We start from the raw sequence: 18,307 nt of genomic DNA, 5'->3' as shown, positions 1-18,307 counted from the left end.
GTCAGGAAATGACAGATGCTGGTGAAGATGCGGAGAAAGGGGAACCCTCCTACACTGTTGGTAGGAATGCAAGCTGGTGCAACCACTCTGGAAAACAGCATGGAGGTTCCTCAAAATGTTGAAAATAGAACTACCCTATAACCCAGCAATTGCACTACTGGGTATTTACCCTAAAGATACAAACGTAGTGATCCGAAGGGGCACGTGCACCCGAATGTTTATAGCAGCAATGTCTACAATAGCCAAACTATGGAAAGAACCTAGATGTCCATCAACAGATGAAAGGATAAAGAAGACACAACGGAATACTATGCAGCCATCAAAAGAAATGAAATCCTGCCATTTGCGACAACGTGGATGGAACTAGAGGGTATCATGCTTAGTGAAATAAGTCAATCGGAGAAAGACAACTATCATATGATCTCCCTGATATGCGGAAGTGGAGATGCAACATGGGGGGTTGGGGGGTAGGAGAAGAATAAATGAAACAAGATGGGATTAGAAGGGAGACAAACCATAAGTGACTCTTAATCTCACAAAACAAACTAAGGGTTGCTGGGGGGAGGTGGGTAGGGAGAGGGGGAGGTGGTTATGGACATTGGGGAGGGTATGTGCTATGGTGAGTGCTGTGAAGTGTGTAAACCTGGTGATTCACAGAGCTGTACCCCTGGGGATAAACATACATTATATGTTTATAAAAAAATAAAAAATAAATAATAAAAAAAAAGAATAAAGGCCAAAAACCCCACAAAAACAAACAAAAAAAACCCACAAAAAACTCTTTAAAACATGTAGCTAAAATGAGAGATCACTTGCAAAAGTAAGACAATAAGGCTCAAAGCAAATATCACAACAGCAGCAACAGAAGACAAAGCAGGGGGATGAGATCTTCAAAGTTCTGAAAAAAAATAAGCATCAATCTTGAATTACATCCCCAGCAAATCTACCTTTCAGCAATGAGAGTTTAAGACACACAAAAAAAAGAGTTTACCACCGACAGGCCTACACTAAAGAATATTCTAAAAGAATAGCTTCAAAAGAAAGGAAAAATATTCCAAAAATAAGATTGAAAGTGTGCAGTTTTAAAGTTTTAAATTTTAAACAGTTTTAAGTTTATTGACACTTAATGAAAATAGCTTTAAGTATATAAAGCAAAAATGAATAGAAATATGACAAATCAACAATGTAGTAAACAATTTGAACACACCTTTCTTTGGAAAGTTAAACAGACAAAAATGATGTAAAGAATATTTGGATGGGGCACCTGGGTGGCTCCGTGGTTTAAAGCCTCTGCCTTCGGCTCGGGTCATGATCCCAGGCTGCTGGGATTGAGCCCCACATTGGCTCTCTGCTTGGTTGGGAGACTGCTTCCCCCTCTCTCTCAGCCTGCCTCTCTGCCTACTTGTGATTTCTGTTTGTTAAATAAATAAAATCTTAAATAATAAAAAAAAAGATTTGGATAACACAATTAACCTTGAATTTTTGAATATGTGTAAAAACCTGTACCCAACAACTCAAAAATCTGAATTTTTCTCAAACGTATGTGAAATATTTGCAAACACCAATCACATACTAGGTCAGTGATTCTTATGCTATCTTTCGCGAAACACCAGATTTTTCTCAATTTTGGTGATGGCTTTTATTATGTAAATATTTCAAACTTAAAGAAAAGTTGCAAACATAGTAGAAAGAGCTCTCTTCAAACTGATTCACCAATTTCCAACATTATGCCTCTTTCATTTTTCCCTTTTTCCTGAAGCAGTAAGTTGCAGATCATAATTCTCACCCCTACATACTTTGTATTTTCTAAGAACAAAAGCATTCTCTTACATAACAACACCGCAGTTATCAAAGTTGGGAAATTTAACATTGATCGATTACTACTCTCTGATCCACAGTCCATATTTAAATTTTACCTTTTTTCCCAGTACTGTTCTTTAGTTCCACTTCCCCCAGGATCCAATCTGGGATCCTGCATTGCGTTTGTTGGCACATCTCTTTAGTTTCTTTCTTCTGGAATAATTCCTCAGTCTTTCTTTGCCTTTTAAAACTTGGACCCAGTTGGGTTTCAAAATATGCCCCTCGGTATAAAGACTATTTTGAGCTGAAGGCAATTGGAAAAGAGCAAACATATGATGAGCTTTCTGCCTCCCCCGTCTATGCCTGAAAGTAGGGCATAAATTCCCCTTGTGAGGAAGTCCAGCCCACAATTTACTGCCACTGAAGAGTCCAGAAACCTCTTTCTTTTGTCTTATCACTTCCCTACAAATTTATCATCCTTTGTCAGAATGGTACAAAAGCCTCCAAGCCTAACTGCTTCTTTGGGAGTTTTCTCTTCTCTCTACAAAGCCCCTTCCCCCATGTCACATAAAACTGAACATCAAATAAAATTTATATGCTTTTCCCCCATTAATCTGTTGTCAGTTTGCCGGCTCATCCATAGACTCTAAGAGGACAGAGGGAAATTTTCCCTCCCCTACAACCCTTTAAAAGAGGACAGGCCAGGGGCACCTGGTGGCTCAGTTGTTAAAGCCTCTGGATTCGGCTCAGGTCATGATCTCAGAGTCCTGGGATCGAGCCCTGCATCGGGCTCCCTGTTTGGCAGGGATCCTGCTTCCCCCCTCTCTCTCTGCCTGCCTCTCTGCCTACTTGTGATCTCTCTCTGTCAAATAAATAAATAAAATCTTTAAAAAAAAAAAAAAGGACAGGCCAGTTATGTTGCAGAATGTCACTCAAACAGAGTTAATTTACCAGATGTTTGGGATTTTTTTTTTTTTTTTTTTGCAGGAAAACCCCATACGTGATATTGTACCCTTCTCAGAGCCCCATATTAGGAGGCACCCAGTGTCAGTGAGTCCCATTATTGATAATATTAACTCTAATCACTTGGTGAATGTGGTATCTGCCAAGTTTCTTTACTATAAAGTTACTATTTTTTTTTCTTTGTAATTGATAAATAATTTCCTGGCAATTATTTCGAGACTATATAAATTTTTTATTCCTCATCAAACTTTCTAGTTTGGCACTGTTAATTCTTACTTGAGCCAATGACTTCTATACTGCAAAAGAGTGGTTTTCTAAGTCCATCATTTCTTCTCCTGTTATTAATTGGAGTGCTACAGGAAGGAGGTGTTTCCTTTCTTATCCATTAGTTAGCTAACCTTAATATGGGCTCATGCATTCCTATTTTATTCAGTGGGTTATAATCCATTACTCACATTATTTGCTTGGATTATAAGTCAAATTGTACTCAAATTGTACATCTTTGACATTTGGACATTTCTTCAAGTTGCTTCCCCTGTCCTTTTGATATATTCCCATCATTTTTGGGGATTTTTGGTCATTTTTGGACCACTTTATTAAAAACAAAAATGTTCTGGCCCACCAGGGTGTTCCTGACTCACCTTATACTTTCCCTGCCCCAGCCTTAGAATTGGCCATTTTTCCAAAATATCTGAGTTCTTTTTAGCGGGGAATGGTATCAGGAATTCAAGATCTGAGGGGCAGACCAACACTTACATAAAATACAAAAATCAATTTCTTTAGAAATAATGCACATAGCAAAATCAAATGCAAATCTTCCCTGAGGGAACCCACCTCATTCAAGGCCTCAAAAAAAAAAAAATCCCACAAATGAAATTTCAAGGTAAATTAGCATATAACTGTCAAGACAACACGCATGGGGGAAAAAGATACTATATGCAAGAACCAAAAGAAACAATAAACAACAGAAATAGACTTACAAGCACTTTTGCTCTAGACATGTAAGAGCTTAGAGAGAAAATGATAAAACTACTAAAAGACATTAAGGACTAACCAAACAGATAGATATACTGTGTTTAAAAATTGGAAAACAACATTACAAAGGTGTTGGTTATCCTCAGAGTTCTATAATTTCAATGTAATTTCTAATGAAAATCCCACTAGGATTTTTCATGAAACTGGAAACACTGTATCTAAAATGTATATGAAAAATCATGGGACACCCAGCTAGCTCAATTGGTAGAGTATGCAAGTCTTGATCTCAGGGTTCTGAGTTCAAGTCCCACAATGGGTGTAGAGATTACACAAAAATAAAATATTTAAAAACAAACACACAAACAAAAAACCAAAATGTATATTGAAAAATCAAAGGGGAAAAGTAGCCAAGACCCTCCTAAGGGAAGGAGATGAACTAGGTGGGGATACTTGTCCTACCAGATATCAAATATCATTATAAAGCTATAGAAATTAATATAGTGGGACACCGGGGCAGTGACAGAGAAGCTGACCCCCCAGTGGAACAGAATAGAGTAGAGAACCCAGACACAGACCTCTGCGTGTTGGAAACTTGATATATGAGAGATTTGGCATGGCAGATCACCAAAGAACCTGGGGTGAGACAATTGGTTGGCACGGACAAAAATCAATTTCCAGTATATTAAAGATTTAAAATGAAAGGAAAAACTTTACAACTTTTAAAAGAACGTATTGGAAAATATCATTCTGACCTCAAGGAGGGAAGAATTTTTTTTTTTTTAAAGATTTTATTTATTTATTTGACAGACAGAGATCACAAGTATGCAGAGAGGCAGACAGAGGCAGGCGGAGGGGGGCGGGAAGCAGGCTCCCTGCTGAACAGAAAGCCCGATGTGGGGCTCGATCCCAGGACCCTGAGATCATGACCTGAGCCGAAGGCAGAGGCTTAACCCACTGAGCCACCCAGGCGCCCCAGGGAAGAATTTTTTTAAACAAGAAACAAAAGCACTAACCATAAAAGAAAAGACTTGATAAGGTCAACAATATTAAAATTAAGAACTTTTGTTCCAAAAGACAACATAAGGATATGAAAGCACAAACCATGAACTGGGGAGACTTCTTGCATCATACATAACTATAAAGGGTTCATATTCAGAATGGAAGAATCTATATCAGTCAATCAATCAAGAAAGGGAGGGATGGAGGGAGACAGAGACAGAGAGACCAAAAGAAAATAAGCAAAAGACACAAGTTTCTCATAGAAGAGAAACACAAATGGCAAATAATCCATGAAAAGGTGTCCAAGTTCATTAGTAATTAGGAAAATGTGAATTTAGATCATGACATGATACCATTCTACCCACTTGATTATAGAGTTGTTGCAGATATGGATAAAGGGCTGTAACTCACGGCTGGTGTGTAAACTGTTACAACTACTTTGGAAAGCAACTCGGCGCTATTTCAGGCAGTTGAACATTTATATACCCTGTGACACTGCAAATCCACTAAGTAGGTACTCTAGAGACATCCTTAAATATGAGTACCGAGTATATTCGGCACAACAAAGGCAAACAAAATAAAAAACCAAGCTAATTAACTGAAATGTCCACCAACAGGGAATAAAGCATAGCTACATCAACATGAATGATCTTAGAAACATCTTGAATAGAAAAAAGCAAGGCCCAGAAGGCTAAAAACAATATAATGCCATTTTTACTCAAATACAATATCTTTAGAACATATGAAAAAATGTAAAAATATGATTTTTAGAAGGGGTCAAGGAACGACGATAAGAAAAAAATTCAGGGGCGCCTGGGTGGTTCAATGGGTTAAAGCCTCTGCCTTCTGCTCAGGTCATGATCTCAGGGTCCTGGGATCAAACCCCCCTTCGGGCTCTCTGCTCAGCAGGGAGCCTGCTTCCCTCTCTCTGTCTGCCTGCCTCTCTGCCTTCTTGTGATCTCTGTCTGTCAAATAAATAAATAAAATCTTTTAAAAAAGGAAAAAATAATTCAGGTTCAGGGCGCGTGAGTGGCTCAATTGGTTAAATGACTGCCTTCAGCTCAGGTCATGATCCTTGGGCTCCAGGATGGAGTCCCACATCAGGCTCCCAGCTGCACGGGGAATCTGCTTCTCCCTCTGACCTTCTCCCCCGCATGCTCTCTCTCATTCTCTCTCTCTCTCAAATAAATAAAATCCTCAAAAAAAAAAAAAATTCCCTTAAAAAAAAAAAAGAAAAGAAAAGAAAAAAAATTCAGGTTCAAAGCCAGTCTGGTGGAGGGGCAGGTTCTTGGGAAAGGAGCCCTTGGAAATATGAGAGTGTGTTCTAGTTGTGACACTGGGTAGTAAGTTCATGAAGTTCACTTATCATGCTTCTTTATCTACAACAGCTTCCTCAGTCTTGACACTGTTAACATCTGGGGCCAGATGAATCTTTGTTGTAGGAGAATGTCCTGTGCATCATCGGGGCATCCTAGACCTCTACCCACTTGATGCCAGCAACACACCCCTTTCAGCTGTGACAATAAAATATGTCTCCAGATATTGCCAAACGTCCCTGGGGAGCAAAATTGGTCCTGGTTGAGAATCACTGATGTATATATTTTGTCATGTGTGTGTTTTGTTTTATTTTTAAGTAGGCTCCATGCCCAGTGTGGATCCCAGTGCGGGGCTGGAACTCATGATGGGGAGATCAAGACCAGAGCTGAGATCAAGAGGCAGACACCTAGCCAACTGAGCCACCCCGGCGCCCCTATAGGGTCTATTTTTTGAATGCTTTCAATGCTCCATAATAAAACAAAGTTTAAAAGTGATGAGCAGAAGTTTCACTCTGTCTGTGAAGCACGACTAGGAAGCCATCATTAAGCTCTGAGAAAAACAGAGCCCGCCACAGGCCTTTGAAGTGACAGCGCAGAGCTGTGAGAGCTGACAGTTGCGGGAGGATTTTGACTCGCTGGTGATATTTCTAGAAATGGCACAGGGTATCGGGAAATCAATGACTCCAGATCCACTGGAGGGATATTTCTGCAACCTTTCTCAATTCTCTGGCAAATCCAAAAGCTTAATTTCGCCTTTTAGAATACTATTTAATTTTTTAAAAAATCCGTTATTAATTTTCTTTAAAACAAGGCCTTTTGTTTATATAAGACCTCCTGAGGAACTGAAGGGTGTCCATATGTTTTGTTGCCTTTGGAGGGGGTGGCTATGATTGTAAAGTCACCACACATTTCACGGTGGGCCGCGGATAACTGAGGTATTTCCAGAAATAAGATCTGATAGCGTAACATTGCCACTCAGGATGATGAGTGATCCCACACTCACCGTAGCACCCCATTAATCCAAGAACCTCCCCAGTGATGTGGTTCTACTTGGGAACATCTACCTGACTCTTATACTTACACTATGGCTCCTCTCATGGAGAGTTTATTAACCTCATTTTTAAAATGGAGAAACACAGACACAAAGAAGATGCATGCTTTTCAAGATTACATAATCCAGAGTAACTAATTAGAAATAGAGTTGGTGCTAAAATCCGGTTTATTGAATCATGGTCTGTGTGCCTTTTTCTCCAGGATCGGAACTGGGCTTATGTGAGCATTAGTGTGTAAACGTGTGTGTGTATATCTGTGGTCGGAGAGTTGGGTGTGTGTTTCTCTGAGGACAAGGGGGAAAGACAAGGACTGAAGAGAAGGGCTAGGAAGATAGGCACAGTAGAAAGAATATTGGATTCAGAATATGCCTTGGGCCAGATCTCTCTGAGTTTCAATTTCTTTAACCATAAAAACTTGCAAAATAATGGCAAAAGTTAAATGATATGTATATTTGAAAACACTTTCTGTTTCTGTATATAAATGTGATTGTCATTATTAGCATTATTTTAAAAAATGCAATACAGATGATAAAGGAATCCGCACGGGTAAAATGACTCACATTTTCTTCATTTTCTTGGCATGAGCTCTTACCATATGTCCAGTTCAGAGGAATATTCAGTAGCTCCCAGCAAGGCATCAGGAGGCCGGTACCAGAGGGTCACAACTTCTGAAGAGTATGTCTGGCTGGGAATGGACTTTGCCCGAGCGAGACCTGACCAAAGAAGAAAAGCACAGAACTCACTCTCCTGGGACTTCCTGGAGAGCCAGGAATCGATGTATGCAACCAAGGAGTTAATAACTGGCAGAGTAATCAACATTTAAAAAATAATACACAAACTCTGGGTGCTTTTAATAGAGTCACTCAACTATCTTGACCCTCGTGGACCTCCTTATCAAGTGAATTTCTCAAATTTTGGCCTACATTGCAGCCAGATGTAGCCTTCCTGGCAGGTGAGTATACTGAGGTGACCAACTTCTTCCCTACATGCTATAAACAGAACGAATGTGTGAGCTTTTAGATCATCTGCCTTTGGAGGGATTAAGGATTCTTCCCTTTCCCTCTTTCTCCAAGCTGTAATGAGAAGGAGGAGGTGGCGGCCATCTTTAAATATGTAATCGGAGGATACCCTAAGGATGGTGGGGCCTCGTGACAGAAGGACATGGGTCAAGGCTCCACAGGCCACCATACAAGCTCTGACTACTTAGGTTAGACTGTTACATGAGAGAACGTTAAGCTGCTTTTTTTAAAGTTTTATTTTTTTAAAAAAAATATTTTATTTGTCAGAGTGAGAGATATAGAGAGAAAGAGCACAAGCAGGGAGTAGCAGCAGGCAGAGGGAGAAGCAGACACCCCACTGAGCAAGGACCCTGGGATCATGACCTGAGGCAAAGGCAGATGGCTAACCGATTGAGCCACAGAGGTGTCCCAACAAATTAAGCTTCTAACATGTTTACAACCTCTACTTTTGTATCTCAGTCATAGCAACAGAACTCAGTTCACAAGGAATATGATTGTCCTCCATTTTTGCAGTCCAGGAATCCCCAGTTTAGTAAATTGCAAGGGGGGACCGCTAATCCAAATTAGTTTGGTAAGACCTTGGACACATCACTCTTAAATTTTCTTCTACAATATCAGAGTACTTCTTTTTTTTCTTTTTTCTTTTTATTTTTTGTTTATTTTATAAGCAGGCAGAGAGAGAGAGAGAGAGAGAAGAAGCAGCAGGCTCCCGGCTGAGCAGAGAGCCCGACACGGGACTATCCCAAGACCCTGAGACCATGACCTGAGCCAAAGGCAGAGGTTTTAACCCACTGAGCCACCCAGGTGCCCCTACTTCTTTTTTTAAGAGGTGGGGAGGGGAAGTGAGAGAGGGAGAAAGAGAATTTTAAGCAGGCTCCATGCCCCGCAGGGAGCCCAGCATGGGGCTTGATCTCATGACCCTGAGATTGTGACCTGAGCCAAAATCAAGAGTCTGACGCTTCACCGACTGAGCCACCCAGGAGCCCCTATTAGTACTTTTGTCAGTTAGCTACTCATCTCACAGAATCACACGATCTAGAGCTGGGGAAAGACCTCAGTAGATGAGTTCTCAGTTGTGGGGAGTTGAGGAATGAGGATCTATTAAATGCTTACTGGTCCAGACGAAAGCTACTATGTCAGAAAAAAGCCTTGCAGTTATAGCACAACCATTTGATATCTGCCAAGCAAAGAAGAGTGGTTCCTCAGCTCCAATCTTTCAACAAATATTTCCTGAGCACCTACTGTGGTGTCCGGCCCTAGAGAGACAATGACAAGTAAGATGAACTCAAGCTGCCTTCCTAACGCCTACAGTCCAGTGGAAGAGACCAAATCATCACACACATCTACGTGTGTATGATTATGAACTGTGGTAAGTGCTAGAATGGAAAGATACAGTGATACCCCAGGGAAATCCATGTCACTCCGATGGGACAAAAACCTCAGGTAATCCTACAAAGACAGCTCTATGGATAGGTGTGCAGGAGCAAAGGCCCTGGGGTCTCTATTCCAGCAGGAGTCCATCCTGTAATCCGGGGTTTACATCTTTATCCTGTCATCATGGGATAACCTGGATCTATTCTGACAGAATTTTTCTTTCCAGTGTCGTGAGAACTCTCTCTCTCTCTCAAATAAAATGTTTCTTAAAACGAGGTCAGAGAGGGGCACCTAGGTGGCTCAGTGGCTTAAAGCCTCTGCCTTCGGCTCAGGTCACGATCCCAGGGTCCTGGGATCGAGCTCCGCATCGGGCTCTCTGCTCAGCGGGGAGCCTGCTACCTCCTCTCTCTGTCTCTGCCTGCCTCTCTGTCTACTTGTGATCTCTGTCAAATAAATAAAATCTTTAAAAAAAAAAATAATAAAAAAAAAAAAAGAATTTTTCTTTCCACTCACATGTAGGAAAACCTTCTAGGAACAGTTCGCTTACACACGTCTCTCTATAAAAAATGGCCACGGGGCTCTAGAGGAGCCCAAATTTTTGGATCTGGTTAGGCTGGAGCTTGATGGAATTCTAGATGCTACCCAGCTTGCCCTGTCTCTAGGGTAGTTTGACATCCTCACAAAGCATCACTTTCCCGGGGCCTCCACTTTTCAAGGGCCAGGCCCCGTCAATGTTTTAAACATGTGCACACAAAAGCATCATTGTTCATAGCCCAGAAGGAGACTTGAGGGGAGACTTACCAAAATCAGCCAGTTTGAGCTCTCCCAGGTGACTGATGAGTAAGTTCTGAGGTTTCAGGTCCCTGTGAAGAACGTGTTGGTGGTGGATGTACGCCAAGCCCCGCAAAAGTTGAAACATGAAAAGCTGGAAGGAATGAACACCTTATCTAAGCAGATTTGAGCCACTATGTGTTGATTTCCCCTCTAAATCAAAAACAGTCCTCTGAAAGAATATAGTAAAAGTGTCTCTTGAGAAACAAAAAAATATGAAGATTTTACATTCAGGGGAGGGGGGCGCGGAGACAAGGAAAGTCAAGTTAGCAGATCATGTCCTAAACAAAGGGATTCTGCCTTTTCCTGACATCTCATTTCTTTGATACTGGAGGAATTACCCTTCCTTAAAAATCTAAAGGGAAACTTTGAAGTTTCCTTTGGAACACTAGTTATTGATTTAGATGTGAAAGATTTAATTTTTTTTTTCCCACCGATGAACTTGGCATATAAGATCAAAGTTGACCTGGAAATGATATTCTAAGGTTTACAACTGCTTGAGTTTTCCAAGCTCTCTGATATGAAACCCTTTTAAAAACATAACACAAGGAGACCAGACTGGGAAATATATCTTTAGAAGGTAGTAGGAAATAAAGGAACCATTATCTTTTTAAACCTATTTTTAAAGTCTGAAGTTCAAAGTTGAAAACAAGCTATAATACAGCCATTTGATTAAGAGGGAAGAGAGACCCCCCAAAATTAGACCAAAAAAAAAAAAAAAGTCTGAAAAGAATAAGGAATAAATAGCAGAGAGAAGAAAGAAGAAGGAAAAATACAATGTGGGCCCAAATTTTTCAAAGTTGCATGTGGTAAAGAAGACACAGAAACCGAAAACATTTCTAGGTTCTCCCCAGTATAGAAGCTGAAGGGGAAAAAAAGATTGCTTAGGATCCCAATGTCTTTTGCTCTTTTCCAGGGCCACTGGCAATTGAGAATTGAAACACCAACATTAGTGTTTACAAAGACCTCTGCCAACTGAGAACATGTTCTGACAATTTAGAAGAGAAAATCCTGGCTCCAGCATTCCTGGAGAGGCAGACAAAGTAGCCGATGCAAAGCTGTGCAAATAGATCCACTTTTTCCATCACATCCTGGAAATTAGGAACTTCAGAGACGCTGGGACCTGTACTGGCCCAACAATGAGTAGGATAAATTGTAGCCAAGCTGAAGGGAGTGCGGTCTGACCAGAGCAGGAGTCTGGGAGCCGTGGACTTCCATGCAGGTCTCACCTTGGCCTCACAAGCCATTTAAGGACGTGAAAGTTTTCTTTCAACTCCTACTTCAAATGCTCACTGGTTCTGAGTTTCCCCAGTGCTTTCCCATATTGGTGCTTTGCACACATACACTATCCATTTTCCCATTCATCAGACCATGAAGTTACCAAAATACGAAATTCCTATACCAACCCTTAAACTTTCCAATCAGCTATAAATACAAATATTTCTGGAAAAGACAATATGAAGAACCAATGAAAAATGCAGGAAAAAGAGAAGATGCTACCTTGTGTGCTCACAGATAATGCCTTTCAATGTGAGAACACCAAGGAAGGAGAGAGCTCGAGACAACAGAGGGACAGAGACAGAAGGGAGGAAGGGAGAACAACATTTATTGCACACTTAGCACCTTTCAGAATCATCAAAATAACCCCGTGAGGGAGATAAGCTGGTCCTCGATTTGCAGATAAGAAAAATAGGGCTCAAGGAAACTTTAAAAACATGTCAAGAAACAGTCAGGGCCAAAACTCAAACTCGGACCTGCCTAACTCCTCTACACCATTCTGAGAACCAGAGAAAAGCAAATTAAAACATGACAGGGAAAGGGAGCATCAGTAGGCTGAGTCAGAGGCAGAACTTCTGCATGGGCCAGCCTGCAATGCCTTTCATGTTGGAGTGCAGACGGCTCTCACTAATGAGTCATCCGCGCCTCCCACCTCCTCGCTCTCCGGCCCCTTTCCTCCCCGGCTCCGCCTGGATGTCCGTCAGCATTCCTACATGGTAACACACGGCAGTATCAATGTATGGGATTTTATAGCCGCACTTTTAAAAACTTAGTCTGCCCTGATTAACCTCCCTCTTGAATCCTTTGCGACCTGGATCCTTCCTTCACACTGGCCCAAGCTTCACCGATAACACAACCCAACCCAATGGTGTTGGTTCTCAGTCATTGTCAAGCCAGGTTGTGGGTGATGCTTTCCAGAGAGGCTTCCCAGACCCCCGGGATGAAAGTCCTGTTTTCAACACAGCGAGGCTCTTGGGAACAAAATCATTTCACCGGGTTAGTGCTATCTGGGCCAGACTGAGCATTTTCTCTGCTGTGTCTGCTAGGGGACACTCATCTCCAGCCCCACTTGCTTTGATTGGAAAACCATATACCCCTGATAAATCCCTCTGTTAAGTAGCGTAGCCCTCACAAAGCCACAAAGTAGTCAAGTCTGACTGCTGTCAAATATGGTTTTCAACCATATTCCTGGAGCTAGTGGCCATCTTGACCATCCATGCCTTCTCTGAAATTGTCTCTTGCCCTGACTTCCAAGAGAGTATACTTTCCTGGATCCTCTACAGTCTGAAAAGCTGCTTCCTTTTGTCTCCTGTTGTCCTGTTCCTCCTTTGACCCCTAAAGAAAAGAGTTCTATAACCAGTTCTTTTATCTTTGTGTGTTTGCTCTTTGGGTTATCTACTCTCTTGTCTTGAACTACAAACTCCAAGCGCCAATTACCCCCAAGTCTACATCTCCAGCCTATAGCTTCCTCCTGGGCACTGACTTCCTCTCTGATTGTCTACTGCTCATTTCCCTTTGGATTTCCACCTCGATTAGGAGTTCACCCTGTCTACAACAGGACTCTTCTCCTCCTCTCCAAATCAACTTCTTCTGTTTCTGTTACTAGATCTGTAATTCTTCTGGTCAATCAAAGAGATTATGCTAGAGATCTGGACCGTGAGGCCTCACCCTTGACTTCCTGAATCAGATGCCCAGGTCATCCGTCCACTCACGGAACTTTGAGAAGCCCTGGGCTGGCCCACATCAGTCAACTCCTGGACCACAGTTACATAAATTTCCTTATGATCATGTCATTCTCTCTCAACTAATGTCCCTTTAACGACCCTACCATCTAAGAAATAGAGTCCACATCCTAGAAAATAAGGCTCTCAGCCACCTAGCCCATCTATTTCTCCAGGCCTATGTACCCTGATCGCACTAAGAAATTCTCTATGTCAGGCCAACGGCACCAGAGATGCAGTATGAGCACTAGTGGGAAAGGATCTTAAGCAAGAATCACGGTTAGCAATGGCAAAAGCTGTTTCTGTAACCCCAGGCAAAATACTTGTCTTCTCAACCTTCAGATTCCAATTCTGCAAAATAAGGAAGTTAGACCAGCCCAATGTTTTTAAGGTTTTGGGTTTTTTTTTTCCCTGCTGCAACTTACAATAAGAAACACATACGTATCCTGTGTTCGTACAGAGGTACAAGTACAGCTTCAGCGGGAGCCAAAGCACAAAATAGTGCTTATTTTTACTAGGTATAATATACTCTAATATTTTCTATTCTCTTCTCCTCTATTCCATTTAATTTTTTAAAATGCTAGATGCTGATCACCAAGTTGATTTCATAACCCACGAATGGGTCAGAACGTGAAGCCTGAAAAGCTCTGTGATTCCTCTAACCCTAATGGTCCACGTCTCTGGGATCCTCGTCCTTCAACACATCCCATACTGCTCTGCTCCGCGCTTCTGCGTCTCTGCTCTGTACCTTTGCTGAAAACATTCCTTCCTCCTCCGACATCTTCCCCTATCCCAGGCTCTTGAAATGCAATGCATCTTTTAACATTTGGCTTCATAAAAGCTCTTAAAATGCGAAGACATCTATCTACACTGGGTCTTATTTCTATTTTGGTCTCATTTCTCACTTGGTGTTATTCACAATTCACAAATGTCCTGTCGTAAGATTGGTGCCTATTTCCCATCTCTTGATTTTGGTTGTAAGGCCCTTGAGAGAGTAGAAAGCATGTCTTCTATGTCTTTTTATCCTTCTAAGCCTTTAGCACAGTGCCAGGGATGAGAGTCACTCAAGCCTGAAAATGTGCTTTCTCGGTTATTCTTTCTCCAAGTGTCCATCAACCTAATCAATACCCCTGGTTCCTTGACTCTTCTGCTCTTTCCCTAGCTACCAACAACCTGCTTGGCCTCACTTCCTTCCTTCAGATTCGACTCAGCTCGCAAGCTTGACCATCATTTTAACCTCTCTCTTGACAATCTACTCAAATCTCTTGCCCAACTGTCATTTTCTTTCACATGTCTGGCAAAATCCCAACACTGAATCAATCCAACTGTCCACTTTTTCGATTCCTCTATCTGAATTGGTCAGCACTGTCATTAAAAAGGAAATCCCAGGATCATGCAGATAATGTAATGGTTTCCATTCTCACCAAGAGTCCTCAACCCACTACTAGACATTCTTTCTTGGTTGGCCTAGTGAGGGCTCTATCCTATCTCCACTAGCTATTTTTAAATGTTTTCACTCTCCTCAACCCTCAAACCTTCTTTTCCCCCTTGCTTCCAAGACTGGAGTGGGTCCCCTTACTCTGAGTTCTCACCGCATTTCTAGTTAACATGGCTGTAGCTGTTGTCACTTTGTTTCTTACTACCTGTTTTTTTTTTTTTTAAATATTTTATTTATTTGACAGAGAGAAATCACAAGTAGGCAGAGAGGCAGGCAGAGAGAGAGGAGGAAGCAGGCTCCCTGCGGAGCAGAGAGCCCGACGTGGGGCTCGATCCCAGGACCCTGGGATCATGACCTGAGCCGAAGGCAGAGGCTTTAACCCACTGAGCCACCCAGGCGCCCCTTTTACTACTTGTTTAAGTCCATATATCTTACTGGGCTTCAAGCTTATTGAAAATAAGAAACACAACTTATTCATTATTGAAGCCTCAGAACTTAATATAATACCAAGTACTCAATCATTCTTGAATGAGTAAATGACTAAAAGAACATAAACATTAATTAAATGAATGAGTACCTCATATAGAAATTTCATATAGATTATATCAAGGACAAATTAATGCCAATAAAAATCTTAGGGAATGAAAAGTATGAAATGAAATGGTCTCTAAAATTTACAGCAGACATAGAATTATAGAGAGTTGAGAGTTTATTATTATTTCTATTCCAGGGACTGGGGAATGGAACTTGGTCCCATTTATAACACGAGCGGATAGAACAGGCAAACAGGTAACTGATTTCGACCTAACGAGGGTACTTTGTTTGCTGATTCTGGTGGGGAGCTGTAAATACAGCACAAACTTCATCACAGACCACAGTAGTCTGCCATGAAGAATGTATTTATTTTATGATGGCTTAGTTTCACTTCCTTCCTTTGAATGCAATTCTTTTTAATTGTTCGGTACTTCTGAAGACACATTTGCATTGATGGCAATGACTGACAAGTTTATGCTGCTTGGAAAATGGCTAGACATGGCTCTATATCTTAAGGGGAACTTTTTTTTATAAGATTTTTTTTTTTTTAGATTTTATTTTTTATTTATTTGACAGAGATCACAAGTAGGCAGAGAGGCAGGCAGAATGAGAGAGGAAGGGAAGCAGGCTCCCTGCTGAGCAGAGAGCCCGATGCAGGGCTGGAGCCCAGGACTCTGAGATCATGACCTGAGCCGAGGGCAGAGGCTTCAACCCACTGAGCCACCCAGGCGTCCCTTTTTTTAAGATTTTATTTACTTATTGAGAGAGAGAGAGAGCTCACAAGAATGCACACGTGACCGGGGGTGAGGTGGGGAGGGGCAGAGACAGAGAGAGAGAATCTCCCTCAAGCAGACTCCCCACAGAACCCCGGAGCCTGACAGGGGGCTCCATCACCACAACCGTGAGACCATGACCTGAGCGGAAATCAAGAGCTGGATGCTCAACTGACTGAGGCACCAGGCCCCCCAAGGGGGAACTTTTTTCTAAAATGTTTCTCTAGAATATCAATGATAGACATCTTATTTAGTATCATGGGATGTTACTCTGTTTCAAAGTTCTTCCGCTGAGGGCAAGCGGGGGAGCAGTCCTGCCTCTCAAAGTACTCACCCTGACATTGTGAGGATGAAGCCCTCCTGGGTGCTGAGACATGTACTGGGCCAGGTCTGTGTGCTACACGGGAGGATGGAGAGAATGATGTTAGCAGAGCTTAAACAGTGTCCTAAAGCAGACCACAGACGTGACTGTCAGATACAAACTTCAGAATTTTCGAGAATAAGGTACAAAAGATACATAACCAGCTTTCCTGAGACCTCAGTATCAAGGCCAAACACAGTGTGTCTTTCTAAATGGCTGTCCTAGGAAGGAAGCTTGTTTCTCATCACAAAAAGATGCTCATTTTAAATGGCCGCCACTGAACACAGCGATACAGGCGTTTTTCACTCCCCTTGGAGGCAAGTCAAGTATTCATACCTTGGGATTTCTTCCTGCTAATATTTTGAATTTTTTTTCCTTTCAAAAATATGAAAGTGAGTTATTATTTAGTAAACTTGTATACAATTTTTTTAAAAACCTTGCGATTTATGTCTTCATTGTCAATGAAAAAAATGCGGGGTTCTGCTCAGATGGTGATTAAAAATAGATAAAAAATAAGCACGAAAGTTTTCTTTAGGAGGCAAACTCACCATGCTTATATATTATTGCCAGCAAGTGGGGGAAAAAGACAGCAAATTCAGTGGGTAAAGAAGCAGGCCAAAGGAGTATAAGAACAATAGGGCCTAGTAATCATAATAATGAAAATTTCCATGACACTTTCCACATTGTAATGAAAGTTTTATCATGACATAAAATATTAACAGATTCATTATACGAGCACCAGGCTTTTCCCTTACGCTTTATAAAATGCTGGGGCAACTCACCATGTATTCAAAAACGAATGTCAGAGTCTCTTTCGTGTGGATGATGTCATGTAGGAGCACAATATTGGCATGTTTCAAACCCTTCAAGAGAGAAGCTAGAGAAATTAGACAAAATGTTAAGTCAATCATTGATAATGAAACTACTGCTTTAAAGATACCAAGCAGTATTTATTTTTTAAATGCTTCAAATCAACCATTCTGGGTTTTTGTTGCTTGGGGGGGGGAAAAAAACCTTCGTGAAATAATATTTGAAATTGCAAAGGACCTTCGTTATTTGTCAAATGGCAAGTCACTGCATTTACATAACTTATTTTTCTTACAGGCTAGAGCAGTTGCAAAAAAAAAAAAATGTTTCCATTTATCTAATCAATTTCATCAAAGCACTCAGAGCACTTTGCAAATGCTTCCCTCTGGGAATCTTATCTCCACTTTAGAGTTACAGGAGAGTAGGCCCAGAGAGATAAAGGCCATGGCAGGAGCAGGAAATGGAGTGTTCTGCCTTCTAGAGTAGGACTTTGCAACATGTGACCATTCTCTAAAATTCAAAGTGTCTCAGAGGGTCAGCAGGGCCAGTGGATATGATCAGTGGAAGGCAGGGATAAGAGTATGGGATGCAGAATTTGTGAAAAATGATAGAGTGGAGAGGATTTCTTAGAGGGAGAATTGCAAACCTCTGTGGAAAGGAGAAAATGCAAACTGGAAAAGAGGACACAGCCAAAAACTGGGGAACCCCGGGGAGTGTGAGTGGGGAGGTCTGACGACTGTCTCTTGCATCTTTTTTTTTTTTTTAAGATTTTTTGGAAAGATTTTATTTATTTATTTGACAGAGATTACAAGTAGGCGGAGAGGCAGGCAGAGAGAGGGGAAGGGAAGCAGGCTCCCTGCTGAGCAGAGAGCCTGATGCGGGGCTCCATCCCAGGACTCTAGGATCAAGACCTGAGCCGAAGACAGAGGCTTTAACCCACTGAGCCACCCAGGTGCCCATCGTGCATCTTTATTAACAGATTATTATCAGGTCACTAAAGACAGCTTTAAAAGGGAGGAGTCACTGCAAAAGGCCAGTGAGTGGCTGGGAAGGAGTCTGAAAGGCT

At 41.5% G+C, this 18,307-nt stretch overlaps 1 protein-coding gene across 3 annotated transcripts in view; it reads right to left on the bottom strand.

Moving 5' to 3' along the window:
• CDK15 (cyclin dependent kinase 15) overlaps positions 1–18,307 on the bottom strand; it is an 82,376-nt gene that overhangs the window by 46,813 nt on the left and 17,256 nt on the right. For all 3 annotated transcript variants that reach the window (XM_046018067.1, XM_046018068.1, XM_046018069.1), the window contains exons 5-8: positions 17,217–17,311; positions 16,408–16,470; positions 10,300–10,423; positions 7,698–7,818 (exon numbers count right to left, since the gene is read on the bottom strand). In XM_046018067.1, coding sequence (XP_045874023.1) covers positions 7,698–7,818; positions 10,300–10,423; positions 16,408–16,470; positions 17,217–17,311 — 403 coding nt within the window. The remainder of the gene's footprint in view (positions 1–7,697; positions 7,819–10,299; positions 10,424–16,407; positions 16,471–17,216; positions 17,312–18,307) is intronic.

Source organism: Meles meles, chromosome 9 (assembly GCF_922984935.1).
Source record: "Meles meles chromosome 9, mMelMel3.1 paternal haplotype, whole genome shotgun sequence".
Lineage (NCBI taxonomy): Eukaryota > Metazoa > Chordata > Mammalia > Carnivora > Mustelidae > Meles > Meles meles.
The sequence above is the reverse complement of the archived record's forward strand: the minus strand, read 5'-3'. Positions and strand labels throughout refer to the sequence as shown.